The sequence below is a fragment of the Argiope bruennichi genome, chromosome 7 (assembly GCF_947563725.1).
Source record: "Argiope bruennichi chromosome 7, qqArgBrue1.1, whole genome shotgun sequence".
NCBI lineage: Eukaryota > Metazoa > Arthropoda > Arachnida > Araneae > Araneidae > Argiope > Argiope bruennichi.
Window position 1 is genome coordinate 32,075,194 of NC_079157.1, and position 20,854 is coordinate 32,096,047.

General features: G+C 28.1%; 2 protein-coding genes across 2 annotated transcripts in view; one reads left to right on the top strand and one right to left on the bottom strand.

Moving 5' to 3' along the window:
* Nucleotides 1-738: 738 nt before the first annotated feature.
* Nucleotides 739-10,683, top strand: LOC129975688 (26S proteasome non-ATPase regulatory subunit 14). The gene is made up of 11 exons (XM_056088815.1): nt 739-842; nt 985-1,034; nt 2,960-3,034; nt 4,411-4,530; nt 4,843-4,913; nt 6,446-6,596; nt 6,707-6,814; nt 7,485-7,559; nt 9,575-9,700; nt 10,365-10,427; nt 10,512-10,683. The coding sequence occupies exons 2-11, from the start codon at nt 987-989 to the stop codon at nt 10,608-10,610; spliced, it is 936 nt and encodes a 311-aa protein (XP_055944790.1). The 5' UTR covers nt 739-842; nt 985-986; the 3' UTR covers nt 10,611-10,683.
* A 4,237-nt stretch (nt 10,684-14,920) lies between these two features.
* The window catches only part of LOC129975879 (uncharacterized), a 38,745-nt gene continuing 32,811 nt past the window's right edge, over nt 14,921-20,854 (bottom strand). Inside the window, exon 5 of the mRNA XM_056089142.1 lies at nt 14,921-15,299. Coding sequence (XP_055945117.1) covers nt 15,269-15,299 — 31 coding nt within the window. The 3' untranslated portion in view covers nt 14,921-15,268. The remainder of the gene's footprint in view (nt 15,300-20,854) is intronic.

Genomic DNA, 20,854 nt, shown 5'->3' on the forward strand with positions numbered 1-20,854 from the left:
TATCGCATATGGATACATCACATACTTGCAGCATTGAATGTCTGCAGAAACCTCTTAAATAAATAAATATTTCATCTGGAAGTCTGACTGCGAAAGAAATCTGATTTATACTCAATAAGCAACTCATTTCTGCCAGCAATAGACATTATCAGGCATGGTTAAAGAGAGTTTCCGTTCCTTCACTTATATAGTCGTAAATCTGCCATCTCACCCATTATAAGATCATTCTCACCTGGGGACGTCGATTTAGATCTTTCCATATGTTGTCGGTAAAATGAACAGACATCAAAGACGCCCGGACAGACATAAGTGAGGGGAAAGAGGGCTCCAGAATGAAGGTGCGCACGTTACTCTTTGTGTAATGAGAAACTCTCTGCTTGTGACCAGTAAGTCCCGCAACAGCTGGAGGGGGCGGGGGCCCTTTTCCTGGAACTTGCATTAGTGTGTAAAAGACTTTGCCTATGCATGTCTGAATTCTCATTCCTTAGCATTAATTGGGCAAATCGTATCCATTCTTACTTTCTAACCTGATCCAGGACCTGTAATCAAAATATCTCCAGTAAAATCATATCGGGATTTGAATTAAACCTCTCTTGTATTTGTGACTAACCGTTTGTAAAATATACGTCATTCCTAATTCCAGATCGTATTTGTATATCAATAACAGTTATCTGAAATAATTATGAGTGACTCGACTATTAAGGCCTTGTCAAGAAACAAGCGGTGAATGAACTCTTAACTGTAACTGCTTTGCTACGAAAACCGAATCTGCAAATTCATTTCTGAAAACTAATAAAAGCTCCATTGGTATTGTCAGTCATTGTTTTCTTAGTGTATTCAAAGTACGTTGTTGATTTCTTATTTATTTTGGAAATTAATATTTCTATATTGTCTTAGTTAGTGTTTTTCGTATCAGCCTTTTAGATATTGCGAATTAATTGCTGACATAGAAATAATATTGTTATGAAACTGTTTTTGTTATAGTTATGGATCGCCTCTTAAGACTTGGTGGTGGTTTGGCCAGCCTTGGACAGGTATGTTTATATTTCATTAACAAAAATTGACATTTTGTTTAATAGAATTTTGTTTGTGCATATGAAAATCTTGTTTTATAAATATATATCTGTGTAAAGAGTGCAATGTTTGTCGTTAAAAAAGATAGTTCCTAAATTTATTTCATGAATATTTATAATAGAATAATTGTGATATATTCAATGTTTGTGGCCATAACTTGAATCTCTAATGTATAGTTCCAAAATTTATTTCTTGAATATTTATAATAGAATAATTGTGATGTATTTAATGTTTGTGGCCTTAACTTGAATCTCTAATGTATCTTGTATTCCATGTTTTGAGCATTTGTATTAGTGTATGCTCACTAATTTTTAAATTAGTTTTCAAGCTGTGTACTAATCAAATGTATAGAAAAAGTTGCATATTCCATTTGTTTTCATTTAATAAGTCTTTACTGTACTGGCAGACATTTAAATGCAAAGTAAACAGTAATTTAAAATATTTCAATGAAAAAAATCTTTTGTATTCTAAAGAATTGAATTTTAATTAGAAAGTAGTCAGTTTATATAAATTGAATGGTATCTTTACAGAAGTGACCATGTTGTTTCTTTTTTGCATTTTTTAAATTATAAATGTACAGCCAAAATACACAGGATATACCAAAATTTAATATTAAAATTCAAAATAAAATCATTAAAAAAATTAATGTAGATTGCTCAAAAATCCAGTAAAAGTAAAGAACATTGCACAGATTTTTTGTCAAATCATGGCAAACAGTACAAAACATCTTAAATAATGACTGAAAAATTCTGTTATTTTATCATATTTTGGTAAGTTATTACCTTTAAATAAATACAGTTTGATTATTGTGTCATATTCTTTAATTTAGTTAAAAAAAATTTTTAGTATAATTTTTTTAACAAACAGAAATAAGTAACTTGAAAATGTTTTACATATTGCATAGTGTGTTGTTCTTTAAAATCAGTATAAAAATTCAAATTAATTGGTTACAGAGAATACACTTTTCAATATATGTGTCTTGCAGCACAAAACTCACCCAACTGATTCTCAAAATTTCACATATTTGGTATAATTCATTGAGAAAGACTTGATGGCATGAAAAAGTCATGTTTAATCTGAAAAATCCTGAAAACTTTATAAATAAATCATGCAAACAAACAATGATATCCAAGATGATTTTTTTTTTTATTTCTCTTATTAAAGGTACAGCATGATTTATAGTTAGAATCAATAACCATATGCTTTTGCTCATATAAAAAAACAAGAATTTTGATGCAGACTTTGCAATATTAATATATTGTTAATGCAATATTGTTAAATGAATTTGTAGAATGCATAACTATTACTTTTATCATGCTAATGCTTCTCAACATACGATGCAATAATTCTCCCTAATTTCAGCATCTTCCTTATTTCACTGGAAGATTGTGGTTCTGTTGCATCTATTACTTCTTCTCCTAGCTAAATCTTCTGCTGTTTTTGCTACAGTACAGATTACAACTCTATTAGCTTGTTGGTAGTTCTGGCTATGTTCTTCCACTCGCTCATCAATGTTATTGCTAAGCACCTCTTGTCCCATAATCGTAGAGTCAAAATCTCGTCAATTAAGGCTCCACAGAACTTACTCTTAACTCAAATTCCTTGTAATCATGTTTTTTAAAAATGGCACTGGCCGGAACTTTTTCCATTTAGATATACGAGTTTTCTTCAAACATGCACTTAATGCAGATTGATACAAGCCAATCCAGCATATGTCTCAATATCTTCTTGCTTGTGCCATAAAACCTTGCTTGTTACTCAAGATGCTCATGAAATGAAGTTTGTTTGATTTGAAACTTTACTGAGAAGTTAAACTTTCTTTTATATATAATGTATCAAAAATAAGTTATGCATGAAACAGACATTTGCTTCTATTTTTATCTAGGCTCCTCCTCCGACAGATGGAGCTGTTGTGGATACTGCTGAACAAGTTTATATTTCATCTTTGGCTTTGTTGAAGGTAACTCCATCTTCTTTATAAAAATTTTTTTATCAGCAATTGTAGAAAATCTATAACGATAACTTGAATTTTAAATTTGTTAATATTTTTTAAACATTCTTATTATTGAATTATGATTTGAATTAATCATTTAGGGCTAACTGTTTTTAAATAAAATTTAAAAGGAAATGCATAGTGTATATAGGTTTAAAATTTATTGTAATGACATTTATTATAAATTTCATTTTGAATTGTTAATTTCTTAATGTTGAAGAATGATGTTTATTTAATATTTAATGGGTAGAATTTGCCAAACATCTTTGTGCCTGAAGATTTCATTTCAACCTTTTGATAAACAGTTGTAAGGTTTTTATCTTTAATATATATATATAATTAAATGTCTTATATACATTTTGAAAACCCAATATCAAATGCAGTATCTATTTAAGTAGGGTTTTTTTTGGGGGGGGGCATTTCATAATTTAAGCTTTCAATTTTTCAGACACTTCTTGGGGCTCAGTTAAATTATAAATCAGTGATTTGTTGGACTTTTATGTATCAAAAAAGTGTTCTTCAGTAAATTTATTTTTTGTAATGGCAATTATAAAGCTTCTGTAATGCTGTGTAACTGTTCCTTAAGTTGGGAGCTTTGATCCTTGTGGAAATCCTTCCTTCAAGTGGTAAAGTATTTTATGGCTCAATTTTCACTTGTGCTTTGTTGTAACTCTAAAATAAGCCGAAACAAATTATAGAATGGTGTAAAATAATTATAAATAAATAAAACATTAAACTTCATATGTTTTTTTTTTTTAAATTTTATACCATCGCTTGGAAAAATCATTGCTTTCCTGATCAGGTTTGTTGATGTGTATATTTAAGAATGTAAACAAAACAGGAATGGCAAGTTATCCTGATAATCAGTACCTTAAAATACATCTCACCGTAACTCACAATTCATTATTTAAGAAGCACTACTTTAAATGCTGTATTGTTACAGCATATTTTAGTTTTTTGTTGTTTATTCTGTAAAATATTGATTTATTTTGCATGTAAAACTCTTGCTAAATTTCTGAGTGAAATCTGCTGTATAAAAATCATTATAAAGTTAGCTAAATATTTCATTTCTTGGAAATAAGTGAAAATATGTATTTCTAACTTCCTGTATTTTTATCATTGATAAGAGTTTTAAATAATGTGTATTTTTCACAGTTATGAAAAATATACAGCATTTAGTACAAGATACAAGAATAGTATTATATATTACAATTTGTTTAAAATTTCTAAAAGTTTATGATAAGTATATGAATATTTTTAATCTATAATGCTTTTATCTTCTAGATTAGAACATGAAGCTTTACAATATTAAATATGCAATATAAATCTTTTTTACTTCTTAGATGTTGAAACATGGTAGAGCTGGTGTTCCAATGGAAGTCATGGGTCTTATGCTGGGTGAATTCGTTGATGACTATACTGTCCGAGTTATTGATGTATTTGCTATGCCTCAATCAGGAACTGTAAGTAATAATTTAGGAAATAATAATATCAAGAAAATTAAGATACCCTTCAAAAAATTTTAGAAAGACTTGCATCATACATAAAAAGATTAGTGTACATATTATTTTACAAAATATATTACTAATCTGATGCTGAAATAAAGAGCAAAATGTGTTTTTATGCCCATGATAATTTCATATAAAAGATAGAAAAATAAAGAGAACTTTATTGATAAGGAATACGTAATTTATAATATTTGAGTAAATTATATGTTGCTATGGTTTTATAGTTGAAAGCCTTTACCAAGAAATTAAAATTTAGTATCTTTTTAGGGTGTAAGTGTTGAAGCTGTAGATCCTGTCTTTCAAGCAAAAATGTTAGACATGTTAAAACAAACTGGCAGGTAAATAAATTCTAATTTATATTAATTCTAATAATTTTTTATTTTTATATATTACATTTTTTTTTTTTAATTTCCAGCTTTTAAGTTGTAAAAATACATAATTTCACTTATTAATTTCTGAATCATTTGCAAATTTGTTGATGAATATTTCATGATGCTGATTATACAATTAGATATCTAGAAAAATATGTACATGTTTGTGACAATGTTTTTAAGAAAATATTTCTGTTAGTGAATTAAAGTTTTTTTAATTCTTATTTTATTTATTTATTTTCCTTTTAATTAAACATCTTATTTCCTAAATGAAAATGTACAGTAAAATTGTCTTCACCAAGTTTAGTAGCTTGAAACCTGTTCTAAATGGTGAAATGATTACTTATATTCTTTTGATGAAATAGGCTAATAATTTTTCATGTATAATTTTTGGTAATGAAAAATGTCAGATATATTCACTTATGTCACAAAAGCAAAGATAACTTTGGGGCCAAAGTATTCAAGCTGAAAGTAGAAAATCTAAATACCCCAAAACTAATTAAATTTGTTTAAAAATTATTTTTAAACAAATGTTTTGTTAAATAGACTAACTATTTGTAATAAATAGTTGGCAAAACTAATTATAATTTTTAATATCGATAATACTAATTTTGATGTGCTAATGCTGGAAGAGTTAAATAAAAACTCATTTTGTGTACCAAGATGTCTAGCTCATCAAAAAGGTCTTTCTGTTTTAGCAATGAAAAATGCAATTCTTGCAATACTACAGATTTTACTTTTCATAATATAAAGTTGAAAAAAAATGTTTTATGTTATATATGCTAATATCATTTTATTAATGTGACTCAATTTATCAACATTTTAGTCTTTATTAAGAGTTCTCATATTTCCTAGGGTCCCTCCCCCCATTTGTATTCATGATTTTCTTCTGGTTGATTTCAAAACAGCTAGATCAGTTAATGCATTGAGATGAATCAAGTATTTTACACACATACATACACAAAAAGACAAGCTTTTATTAAATGAATAACTATATTTAAGGAAATTTTAGAAAAGACTATTGTTTATTCAGATGAAGGGAAAGAAACAATTCTATAAAAACAAGAAGAAAATGATATTTTATAAGAACTCACATTTATTTTTGTTTAAGCATAGAGATTTTGTCTTCATTAGATATGTGCAAGAATTTATAGAAATGTTAGGCTTCTGTATTAAATAAATGATTTAATTAATAAATGCTTCTGCTTATTGGGAGAGAAAAGATAGATATCTTATTAAGCAGAATTTTATGTAGAATAATTTTGTGTAATTTAATATTATGCTATTTACGTATCTAATTGGAATTCTTTTGTTTCACTGTGGTAGGATTGATGTAGATAGTTTTCATAGGACACCAATATGTTACTAGATGTCACTAACTTTCTTTAAAAATATAATCATCTTTTTTTTGGGGGAGGGGGGATTTTTATATTTTTTAGAAAGGGAAGGGTAGAGCATATAAAGTATTTCCTCTAATCTTCAAAATAAACTTTTTTTAGGCCAGAGATGGTAGTTGGCTGGTATCACTCCCATCCTGGATTTGGCTGTTGGTTATCTGGAGTAGATATTAATACACAGCAGAGTTTTGAAGCACTTTCTGAAAGAGCTGTTGCTGTAGTAGTGGATCCTATACAGAGTGTGAAAGGAAAGGTATGCTTTAAAATGGTTTCCATTTTTTCTGAAAATATGTTTTAATTTGATGGAATTTGGCATTTTAAAATTTCAAAATATAACTCAATTTTAAATTTATCTATGTCTAGGTTGTAATCGATGCTTTCCGATTAATCAATCCAAATATGGTGGTTCTTGGCCAAGAACCTAGGCAGACAACTTCTAATCTTGGACATCTATCTAAGCCATCAATTCAGGTGAATATAAGTATTGGAATATCTTTTAAATGGTGTGGTTACGCCTTCATACTCTCCATAGTTACAGAATTTCTGTCGTTACTATGGAAATCAGGTGAAAAGTAGAGTTGCAGATATATAGTGAAAAACTACAAAAAAATTCCTAAAATGCCCTCTTTCCGAATCGGTGTCGCTCACAACAATGTTGGTGATTAGTGAATTTTTTTTTTTTTTTAAGCATGGATTTAAAAAAAAAAAAGTTGGAATCTTGTTTTAGTATAAATATAAAATCACTAGAATTGCTTCTCATTACAAAATATGTATGTGTATTTTTATGATGTTAAATTGAGTAAAGATAGTTGTTAAAAAGTACAAGTACTTGCTATTTAATAAAAAAATTTGTAAATGACAGAAAAATTGTCTTAATTCGTTTGATCAACATAATCACATTATGCGATTTTTTTTAAAAAGATAACATTATTTCACTTATTTACATAGTCAATAATTTTGAGTAATGTTTTTAATTAATTCAAATTATTTGGAAATAACAATTTTTCAATAATTTGTAGATATTCACTATATTTAATATATCTGTAAGAAGTACTATAGATGGCTAGGTAACCTATGTTAGAAGGTATGCATTTTGATTAGTTTCTCATATGTTTTTTTTAATATCCTGTTTCTTTTATAGGCCTTGATCCATGGTTTAAATCGGCATTACTATTCTATATCCATAAATTACAGAAAGAATGAGTTAGAACAGAAAGTAAGTAGTCTGTTAATGCTTTTCTTTTTAATTAAATTTATGTGTTACTTTTTGTCACCATTTCATTTGCATTTGATATTATTTACAAAAGTTAGTATCCTTGTCCAAATGTATTGACATTTTTGTGATGTTAATTTCTTATCAAAGAATCATATCTGTATTGAAATTTGTCATCAAATAGTGAAAAACCTAGAGCTTGTGCACTATGGTAATTATGCTAATTATATACAAGAACTTTTGTGAATGTGCCACACAATGAAATTAAGTTAGGCTTATTCACTATTTGGTACATGGTTGGGATAGTACTTGATACCTAAAATATTAATAAGCTTTTTTTTATTTCATGTGAATTGAAATCTTTTAATTTTTCACTACATGCATTGTATTTTTGTTATTAAAACATGTATTAATTTTTTTTTTTTTTAATGATTGGAATTGCTTAGTTGAAAATGGTGCATAATAAAAATATACTAATTTTTTTTTTTTTTCCTTTACAAAACCCATAAAAAAATTTTGGACTTTCTCATACACTGCAATATGTCTTAGCTTTGAAGAGCAGTTTTTATCTCTTTTTTTTTTTTAGTATTTTAATTTTAATATTTCTTCTCGATTTTATTTAGTATATTTTGTTTTTAGATAATCTAAAATATTAGCTTAATATTTGTTTGGCAAGAATAAATATATGGTAAGCAAGAATAATGAATTCGTAAGACTAATCGTGTATTCTTTCCAATTTTTTTTTTTCCCAGTTAAATAGAAATGACCACATTTGTATTAACTTAGTCAGATTTGTACTGCTGTTTATTTTTAAAGGGTTGATTTTTATTTGGTTATTCTGGGTATTTTTTACTCAATATGGAAAAGATAATCTATTATTCTGGGTTATATTTGCCCTTTTAATAAAATGACTCATTTTGGTAACATGAATATTTTAGAATGCATATTAGATCACTTTCTTTAACTTTGTATTTTCTTATTTATCCTGCGTATGTTTATACATTTTGCAATTTTGTTATTACAGTAGCTACCACTTAATATGATCACTTCGGAATTTAAGAATTTAGATAACATTGACTAATAATAAGTGAATTGGGTAAATGCATTATTTGCATCAAATGAAGGGAAAAGAGACACAAAGAATGTTTGTCTCTGGGCTATCTGTAATTTATTTTAAAAATAGCAACAAAAAAGTACCTTAACTATTGCTTATTTGCAATTATTTTTTAACTGTTCATTTATATATTATTTGTAATCTTATTGTTGTTATTTTTTAAATTTATTGAAGGATGCTGTAAACTCAACTTTAAATTAATCAATGCTTGACTTATTTTGATGTTTCTTGTTGCATTTTCTTCAGCATTGTGCTGCTTTTGGAATCAGCAATGTTTATACCAGCTCAAAAATAGTTCATCATTTTTATAAAGAATCTGCTTTGAAATTTTGAACTTTGCATTGACTTATTTTAGGTAAACAGTCAAATCAGTTCAGAATTTCAGTTGTGTATCTGATACTCGAATCAGTTCTTGTCAATTAATTTTGCTTTTATAATTAATTCTTAAATAGTGGTTTATAGTTGCTTGACATATTTTAAATCTGTTGGAGAAGCCTAGCTGTTTCTTGAAACCAATCTAAACTACTCTTATCCAGATAAGACTTTTAACGCATGCCCTAGAAAAATAATTTGCAGATATTTTTATACATCAAGAAATTTCATGAAAGTCAAGTCATTAATGCTAGGTAAAAATGAACCACCAGCCAAATCTAAATTCAACTTTGATAACATTAGACAATGTAGTGATACATTAATTGAATATTTTTGAGTAGATCTTGAATATATTTGTTTGGCTGAAAAGATATTGATAATATAAAGGATATATAAAGGAAACGATAACTTAAACTGTGGTCACATTAAGCATCATTAAGTATATAAGGCTATTATTTTACAAGTTGTTTATTTCTTCTTGTTTCTTTTAAATCAATTGAGTATTCATTTTAATGCAATTAAAATTTTTTAGATGTTGCTCAATCTCCATAAAAAGAGTTGGATGGATGGTTTAATGCTACAAGATTATAACGAGCATTCACAGATCAATGAAAAAACGGTTTCTGAAATGTTGGAATTGGCAAAAGCTTATAATAAGGTAACTTCATCTTATTTTATGTGAATAAAGAAAATAAATTTCAGTTTTGTGTGAAACAAATTTCATTTTGCAGTAATATTTAACTTATTTTAATACTGTTTTACGTTTCAATTCATTTTATTTATTCACTTAATTTTATTGGTTGTTTGGTTAATTTATTGGTTGTTTGCAATATATATATATAATATATATATTAGGAACATTTAAATATATTTGTGATAATGCAATTATCTTATTCTAATTTTGTAATTATTTATAACAGATATATCTCAGTATTAAAATTCACTTGTATGGTTTCTAAAGACATATGATTGAAGAATAATTGCCATTTAACACAGGAGTACATTGATTCTTTCTTGAAATTATTTTACAAAGAAGAAAGGAAAAAATAAAATTTCAACAATGATGTTTAATTATATAACTATTATTTATCATTAAAATTTATTAATGCTTATAAAAAGTCATCATTAATTCTTCATGTATTGAAAAGTCTTATTGACAAGATAAAATTACCAAAATGTTTAAACTGTTTTCTTTTTAATAAATTTTTTTAATGCATATTAATGATGCCACAGAAAATCATCTATTCTGTAATTAGTTTGATATAATATTCAAGTGATATAATTATATTCAAATATTTAATAAACTTATACATTTTTTTTAGTCACTAGAAGAAGAGGATAAGATGACTCCAGAGCAATTAGCGATTAAGAATGTTGGCAAACAGGTAAAAAGTCTATTAACGAATGAAAAATAAAGAAAAATATTTTTCTTTTTATCCCACCATTAAATCTTAATTAATCTGTTTCAGGATCCCAAGCGACATTTGGAAGAGCATGTTGATTCTTTGATGAACTCTAACATTGTGCAGTGCTTAGGAGCTATGTTGGATACTGTTGTATTTCAGTGATATATTCTTACATTCATCATATTATTTTAATAAATTCATTACTCTTAAATCTAATAAATGCTTGTTTTTTTTATGAAGTATATTTAGAAAATTACTGTTTTGTGTTCTGAGCCCTTTACATTTTTACATTCATTTGCTTTTATCATTACATTATTATTTAAATTTTTATGCATTTTTCTTTCCTAGATTTTTAACATTTCAGATATAATTTTAATCCTTAAAGGATTAATGTTGGACAAATTTTCAAATGAATGAATTTAAACTGCAAAAATACAAAGATATTGAAATTATTTTGTTTATTGTGCAAGATATGGAGTTTTATTAATTTTTTCTGTGCAAACTATTGATATATCATTTCTCTATTTATAAAATTTTAATGTTAATGAAAAGAATCAAGATAAAATATTTCTATATACATTTCAGCCTTCTTAGATATTGAGAGATGATAGATGACTTTTTGCAAAAAAGTATAATATTTATGAGAGTGGATTGTATTAAACATAAAGTCAATGTTTTTACCATATTGAGATAATATTAAAACATTGGTAATAGAAAATACTAATTGCATCACTGCAATGATATACAATTGCTTGCATTTGAAAATCTTTACATGCTGAAATTTAGTTATTTGCATCGTGAGCAAAGGTATTGGCATATATTATCAATATATTCTAATAGTTTATTGTAATAATAAATGTTATATTAATATTTAGTGTTTTCAACAATGGTTAATTTTGTAACAAATACATATTGTAACTTAGAAGGATAAGACGATATGCAAAAAAATTGATTGGTTAAATCTGTTTTACATTATGACAATTTGACATCATTAAACTGGAAATTATTCCAATAGTATCTTACGGGTAAAGGAACACTGAAATAATATTCTTCAGATTTCTATTACGCCTTAAAGTTATAAGATGATTATTTTATACACACACAATTTTCAAGAATTGGTGGAAAATTCAAGAAAAATCTGACCATGTGGAATCAGTTTGTAATTTGAAATTGCTTGAGAAAATTTGCAAATTTAAGACCTATATTTTAAAATACCTTTTTACCCTCACACACACAAAAAAAGCTAATCACATCCATTTCTTTGTTAAAGAAATATGAAAGAATTTTAAGATATGAACAGTTGTCTTTTTTTGTTATATGATAACTAAAATGTTTATTAAATTAGTCTGTATCATCATATACAAAATTCTTTCTTTTTATAACTTTTGTATAAATGAAACATTTGAAAAAAATATTGGTTTTATTACTTTGAAAAAAAATTCTGAGAATTGGAAAGAAAATTATTGAAGTAGATTTCTGCACATTTCTTTTATTTTATATCTGTTTCACTGCATCAGGGGTGTTTGTGCTCCGGGGAAACCCCGGAATTCCGGGGATTTTGAACTTCGATACCCGGAAATTCCGGGGATCGTCGTTCAAAAGGAAGTAGGAATAATAATGAATTATTTATTTTGATCTGGGTAATTTTGTTTGCTTTGAAAGCAGAAAACGCAAGGTCAGTGTGTGTGGTGAAAACTTTTCCTTTCTTTCTCCAAAGGCAGTGATAATGCGTGAAAAGGGGGAAAAAACTTCTTTTTTGTTCTTTCCTTATTGCGAGTTATGACTCATTCCCCCGGTTCTCGGACATTCTCTTCTGGATTCTTTTCGGCAAGTAGGCGCGGTAGAAAAAAAAGGGAGAGACTTCGTTCGACCAGATGTGCGATCACGTGACCTGGGTTCAAAGGTCTTAATTTTGCAAAATTAATGGTTATTAATTTTGCAAAAAAAGTAATTGAACTTTTATAATTAGGCCATTCAATACTTCATAATCGTAATTTTTCATTTCTCCCCCCCCCCTTCTCGAAACTCCAAAATGTCGGTAGTAAGTCCGTAAAAGTTTCAGGGGATTTTTTGGGGTCCCACAAACACCCCTGCTGCATGGAAGTATCATATATTAAACAGAAGAGTATCGGTTAAGAAAGTGTCATGGTATGAAAGTTTGGAAAGGGAGGTTCATAGAAAGGGGGTTTTCATAGATGGGATCCTTGCCATCAATCTGGGGTTCAGAATTTTGAGGTCCTTTCCAAATAGTTCCTAATGCTATTTTTAAATAGGAAGTTAATATAATTTAACTAAACTAAATTATAGACTTGCAGTTTTATGTATGTTTTATAGTTATTGAGGTCTGACATATGCTGAATATATTATGGAAGGTTAATGTACTGGGTTTAGTGTAGAATGGATATTTAGAGATTGTATTGCATTTTCAGATATCCTTTTCTGGTAATAATTTAAAATTTATAACTTGAATTATATCTTCAGTAGTTTTTGTTCTATTAAAAAAAGTTTTGATTACAAATTAATGATTCATTTGTATCATTGAAAAGTTTTATGTACTCGCATTTCATTTCATATTTTGTTTTAAAAAACAAATATATTTACTGAAATGTACAGTTTTATAACTGCTTGAAATAATTTTTCAAATTAAAAAAGAATTCATTTTATAAATTAGTAACTTTTTAATTGAGTTTTTTTATTATGGTTATTTGATGAACACATTATTTCACACTTATAAAATATTGTTAATTATAATTTGGGTAAGACAAGACAATCTTAATTGAATGTGGTCCAACCATGGCCTTGTCTGTTTAAAAAGATTTGAACTTGCACTTGCCAACTTTTGCAAATTTTAAGATATTAGAACAGCACTATGCTACATACCCATAGGGTGTCTTCTCACAACCTCATTGCATTTCAAGAAACCTGTATCATACCTCATACAAGAGCTGTATTCAATAACCTCCTCAGGCAAAGAATTTGTAAAATAAAAATTCATTCTTTAAATTTTTTAATTTTTTTTTTTTAAATTAGCTAGTAGTGAATTTATTAACCCCTTTTTAGGACCATGGGGATCAATGTTTCTCTCAAAATTTATCAATCTGTGTATGAAGTTATGTAGATATGCATAAGTTTTGACATATATTTCAGTAAGATAGAAACTTAGATACTTCAGTTCCTTATCTTGCACAAAATGGTGTCTTCTTTATTTAATTATTAACAAATTAAATTTTTCTAATAAGCTAAATGAATTTCTCTTAAGCCAATTTCAATCCTAAAAATATTTTAATATACCATGACTAGAAAAAAAAATCGCTTTTTATAGAATTAACAGAATCAGTCTTCTCTCATCTAAATAAAAACTTCATTGAATACTTTCAGAATTGAGCAGATTTGCACAATGTTGTGCTTTATAACCCACTTGGATTTTAGAAATGCGATAAAGAATTGAACAGATTTTATTAATTTTGAATGACTAATCTTTAAATGCAGTATGAATAATGCTTTAAGTTTATATATTTTACTCATTTTCTTTTCATATGAATAATTTTGACTATTTTTCTTAGTCTCTTGATCAAATATTTTTCTAGTTATATATTAGTATTATTATTGGCATTTCCCCGCCCTTCCTTTTCTTTCTTTCAAATTTTAAATTATGTCCTTTTCTTATTTTTAAAAGTATTGTTATATTTTCTTTGTTATTGTCATAAAAGAGTTCCATGTTTTTCTTTTGGCATTATCCACATTTTCTTATTTCCATTTTCTTAAGTTTTTAAAATGTAGCCTATATAATTAATTACTGTCGTCATCATAACCAGTCAAATGCTTTTTTTTTTATTATTATTTGTATTGTTTAGGAAATACAGATGAAAAAAAAAAAAAGAAAAGAAAACATTTAACTAACAAGCAGATTCATAACATTTTTTTGTGATGTTTAATAAAAATAACATTTTCATATCTGTTCAACTATCTATTGTTTGACAGTGTATTCTGAAACCCTCCATGCTTTTGTGTATGCGTTAGAATGGGTTTAATTCGTCAAAATAGGGGTGAGAGGAAAGATGAAAGGAGAGAATGTTTGCATTTAACAATAAAATAAATTCGAATTAACTCCCAGACTGAATAAAAATAATACAGTCAGAAACAAAACAAAAATTAAATAGAGCTCAAATTAAGGTCAAAGAATGACGAAAAATTCCTTAAAAGCACTTATCCTTCTGCGTCTCTCCCCTTAATAAGATAGAATCGTCGAAAAGTGGTTGTCGTTCAGAATACTGAAACGAATAGTAGTAGTTAAAATGGTCACAACACTGGTTATAGTTGGTTCTATAATATGTTCTGTGATAAATTAGTTTTTAGAATTCTGACAATTTATAAAGTTTAGAATATTTAATAATTAATTGAAACAGTTTCTAAAAATGATAAATAAATGGCTTTAAATTGTACTTTTGATTATCAAATAAAAAAAGACAAAATATTTTTTCTTCAAAGATTTATTAAAAGAAAGTTAAAATACGAAATCTCTTCGAGAATACAAATTACGAGTCAGCCTAAAAAGTCTACATATAACATCTTATCACCTAAATTATTGTAATCATAGTAAACATACAACAAAATAATCATAAGCCCTTATACAGTTTTTCGCACAATACACACCTGCATACCTGGAGCTTGAACACCATAAGAAAATGTTAAAATGCAATACACTTTGACTATAAATAAGCTCTTTATTTAAGCACACATACACTTCAAACTAGCAATGCAAAATAAAATGCTGGAATAGTAGTAGGATTCCAGGTGTTTCCGTAACTGCTCACCGTGGTTTAGTGAGCTGTACGGAATTCCCACAGGTTCCTAAAAAATAATTGTATAAAATATTAAAATATGGCTTTATTTAAAATAAATATATTGCATTCAAAAATCTTCCTCTAGCCCTATTTTTATATGATTCGATTATTAAATTGTTCATTTATAAAATCTTTTGAAAAGGTATTCTGTAAAAGGAGCACTTTATTTTATTGCATTAATTATTAAAGAAAATATCATTAATTTAATTAAAAAACAGTTTTACTATTAAATTAATATTTTCAAAGTTAAGAATTTGATAATTTAGTTTACAATATAAATCTACAGTAATATTTTAAACTGAGAGAATTTGCTTATTTTTATCAAGTTTCTAGAAACTAATATATTTTAATGAAATTTTCTATAAAGATCCAACTATGAAAAAGCAGTTGTATTCTACTAATATCATGATACACAGTTTGGCTCATTTGTTCAAGAATATTCTTAATTGCATATCAAAATGGAACATAAAACCATTCTAACAAATCCCTCTCATAGCCATTTTCATGCTATATATTTGTATCGGAAAAAAAATAAATTGTGAATAGTTTTTGTGGTTGCCAATTTTCCTACAATCATGCAATTTTCAGCTACTGCATGATTCTTAGCGCTGTCAGCCGCATTTGCAATCCCAAGATCATCCCAAGCATGCTCAATAAAGCATAGGGATAAGGATCACTTTGGCAAGCATTCATGACATCTAGAAATGATCCTCACGTATCTATTTACAACTTTTAAGGCACTGTATATCATTATATATGCCTGTTGTCCGTAAAAATAAATTGAAACACCACCTCTAAAAAGCTACATAGTTAATAAGCTGACCTAATGAAAAAAACATTCGAAACATACATTGTTTTTACAGCTAACGTTTCAACATGCAGTTACTTTTTATGTAGTAGATGCTCACTAAGAAACTATTTATCAAAATTTTGAATAAATGTTCAATTAAAATTTAATCAAAATGTTAATATTTTTCCTATATGACATAGGAGCATATTAGTGCACATCAATTTTATACCACTTTAAAATAATAATAATAAACTTTTAGTGATAAAAATTTTCTGTACCATTTTTTTCCTAAAATTTTAATAAATTAAAAATATTGATGTGTAATTAACAATAATATTCATTGTTTTAATAACTGCATTTATATTAAGCATTTTGTGATGATATTAAATATGTTTTTTTTTATTTGAATGTTATCGCTGCTCTCTAAATGAAAAATAAATTTTTAAAAATGAAATAAAGATAGAAAAAGCAACTTTATCACGCTACCATTTTTCGGATTAAAGGTTCGAATTTCCTTTAAATATTTTCTAAGAAGTTAGGACTTTATCTTAGAGTAAGCAATGACTTCAATTGTTTTTTTTCAGTGCTGACACAGTGAGGATTAAATATTTAAGCAAAAAATGCTCAGTTATACAAGGAAGCATTGCAAGAAAAGTATTTTTGCTTTTACGAAAAGAAAGTGTTACAATCGTCAAAAAATTCGAATTCGAGACATCGACAAATCTTTATTTTTCAGAATTTTCTGAATATGTAAAACACATTTCTGAAATTATGTCTGTCTGTGAACACGATAACTCGGAAACGCTTTGAGCTAGAAGAATGAAATTTGGTATGAATCTTTCCACCAAATTTGTAGATTTGTATCAAATTTTGAACAGAGTATGTTTTGTCATGCTTTTTGTCTAAGTGCAAATGAACACGATGACTACAAAATATAAAGAGGTTGTTGCGAATTGAGATGCGCGAGGATAGAACCTGGGACCTTGTAGTTCGCAGTTCAGTAACATGACCATGATACAAAAGCAATTGCTCGGGTAGCGTAACTGTTAACTGGCTTATAAGCTATTCACCACAGACTCTCCCTCCAGTGAGTCGGAGGTGAGACGAACGATATGACTGCTGAGTGGTGATGCAATAGCTGTTGAGTCAAATGTGCCTGTACCCATTTGAGTAGCGCCAAGCGTTATGTGGGTGAGTAGTTGCTGTTGCTGCGTCGAGTGAGTCTGACGACTTTATGTTTGCTGTGGGTAGATGGCGCCACAACAGCTGTACGAAGATTCATCGTCCGAGGTCACCAATGTGGCGGATTAGTATGAGCGAGGATAGAACCTGGGACCTTGTGGTTCGCAGTCCAGTAACATGACCATGATACAAAAGCACTTACTCGTGCAGCGTAGCTGTTAACTGGCTTATAAGCTATTCACCACAAGATAGATAGATAATATTTGATACACAGATTTATCATCTAAAGTGTATGACGACACCAAATTTCGAACCGAATCTGTCAAAGAATTGACCCCCTGTCGGTCTGTGCTTTCGCATGTATGTAAACTGATAATTCGTATACGCAAAGTTTTAAGGGGCTATAAGACTTTTAACTTTTCAATTTTTTAATAATTTTATTTGATAGCCGAAACCCTTCTGAACATTTTTTGGTACTGTACATGTGTGTACGTTAATTAGTTTAATAGATGTAGTCAAAAACGTGAAGGTCACTGTTGACTTATCACTCAGGAATTTTTACTTTAGTCATTTTTCTCAGTACAACATTTTCAGAGTTTGCGCACAGAATTAAACAAAAATGGTTCACCGTATCAATGTGAAATTTTCCAGCTATGCTCATGCACACATAAAAAAGAAAATCATGCAAAAATCAAAGCATTATTATGTATATTTTCTTTTTCAGCGCTTGTTAATATACTAAAAATATTTTTTTTAAAAGCATTATCATGTTTTAACAACATAAAAAGTAAAATAATTCCAGTAAATCTATTAAAATATTTATCACTTTGCGTCATTATCAGATTATGATATTTGGGAGTAAATTGGTAGAAAACTTTACTCGCAAGCAAATTCTGTCTTCGACAATTGATATGGAACGTTTTTTTTTTTTTTTTTTTTTTTTTTCCCACATATATTCTAATTGATGAAAATTATTATAAGGTTATTCATAATTATAAGGTTAAATGTCTTATAAAACAGTGGTAAAAATCTATTAAGATTTAAGCTAGGGAGAGTCGCATTTGACCAACCTTCAAGGTCTGTTTTAGTTGTTAAAGGTTCTGTACCCCCTTAAATAAATGAAATCCGGTTTTACTAAGATTGTAGTTCTGTGATTGATTTTGGTTTCAATCGGTTGAAAAAGGTCTAAAATGCATATTCAATTGTCTTCTATATTACGAAGCACAAAACGCTCACGTACCGGATTCTAAATTGAGTAATAACAGTGATCTTGATCAAGGTCTCCAATTTTTATACGGCTGGGAGAGATATTAATAACTTGATTAGATCATAAAGCTGGAATTTAATGCTTCGCGATGCTAACGTACGTGTTGCAGAAATTGCTCGTATTATTTTATTGAGAATGGCAACAGTCAAATGTAAACAAACCATTATATACATTTCAATCTACTAGGCTGTTTCAGTAAACGCAACATGTACGTTTGAAGCAATGTTTAATTCAATAGCAGTCACTGCATAGCTAATAAATGAATCTGAGTGATTGAAGAATGACAAATAAAATTATATTTAAAATCTAATGAGCTACAGTCACAAAACAATTAGATACAACACAATTAGGACATAAAACAATTTAGACAAATCCTAACCACGCTCCACACCCAACTGCTAGCGATTGACTTTGTTTCTCTCTATCGCCGCTAGAGGGCTATGTTTCTTTTGTTACATCTGTAAAATAGTATTAAGCAGCAGTCACATGAGGCCAACTATTGTTAGCAATAGAAGGCAATGCCTACTTCAAGAAGATCATGTGACTGCAATGGGACAATGGCAAATAGTTGTACCGATGAAATAACCGCTTGTCATTGTCCCGTCGGGGTCACGTGATGTTCCTGAGGTAGGCGTGGCCTTTCACTGCTCGCAATAATTGGCCTCGTGTGAACGCTGCTTTAGAAATGTTCTGAAGATGGCCCGCCGTGTTATCAAAAAGTACATTCAGTCAGAAGAAAGTATATATATATATATATATATATATATATATATATATATATATATATATATATATATAAGTAACCAATCTTAAGTAAGAAAAAGTTTAAAAACGAAACTAAAATGAAAACGAAACAAGAACAGTTTCGAAATCGCAACTAAAATTTATAACCTATGAAAATTACGTGTTTAATGGTATTAATTTTTATAAACAAGTCAAGGGCATTCCAATGGGAACAGCTTTCTCAAGTGCTTTAGCTAATATTTTCCTGCATTACTATGAGAAAAAAATAATTAAATATAATTTAATAAACGGGTGGAGATATATTGATGACCTACTTTTGATTAACTTCGACAATACTAATATTGTTACTAATTGCTATCCAAAAGATTTAATTCTAACAGAAACAAATAAAAATCAACTTGAGGCTACCTTTCTGGATTTAAAAATCGAAATTGCTAATGATAAAACAATAGTTGGTATATACGATAAAAGGGATGATTTCAACTTTAAAATAACAAAACTATGTAACTACCATTCCAATCTAAACTCTAAAATTTTCAAAAATCTAATTTTCTCACAAGTTAACAGGATCAAAAGGGTTTGCAATAATAAAAATTCTTATATTGAAGCATCAAACAACCTCCTTAAAAATTTAATTAAAAATGAATTTCCTAGAAATTACTGTAATGTCAATTTTTTATTTTAAACAAGGTATGGATTGGGATTAATCCTTTGGCTTAAGTTAAAATAGAACTTTCCTTGCATATTGGATTACTCAATAGATGGCGCTGGGAGCCTACATCTGTTTACATATTTTACCGCTAGTTTTTTAAAAACAGGGAATCACAATCAATAGTTTAAAGTTTTCTTGACTGTTAATGGTATGTACTGGCCTTTTCGTTTTTAATTTTTAATTTTAGTGCTATTGTTTGTTTTTATTGTTATTTTTGTTATTGTATTTTTACTTTGTTGTGGTAATTTCTTCTTATTTGTTGTTTTATATTTCCTTTCTGTTAAAATGGTATATCTCTTGAGCATAATTTCAGGGGATTTTCGGGTCACGAGGAATCATTTTTAGACAATGTCTGTTTTTCCTCACAGAAAAAATCCCTTTCTTTGAATCCCTGCCTGAGGGTGACCCTTGAAAAAGTCTTCAGGCCGGATTCTTTTTTTATATTTTTTATAATTTTTTTGGTTTAATTTTTTTTTTTTTTTTTTTTTTGATTTTTTGTTTTTCCTATTAACTTGATTCTAATACTTTTGTGTATATATATATATATCGAGCGCAAAAATAAACTAAACCGTCGCTAGATGGGTAATAGTTATGATTTATCGCTTGATCTTGCCAATTATTAGCTATGTAGTAAAATTCCGCTTTTGTTTCGCAATATATACACTTTTTAATTTGCAGCAAACTGGTTCAATTGAATTTGTTTTTTCCAGTCGTGTGAAATAACATAACATAACACCATCCTGTGCTCCCGATGCATATAACACTAAGTTATTTAACCAGTTGGATGAGCACAAGATGGAAGGGAAAAAAGAAGACAGAAAAAAAAAAAAGGATAAAAGAAAGAAAGAGACGACAACAAATCCAGGG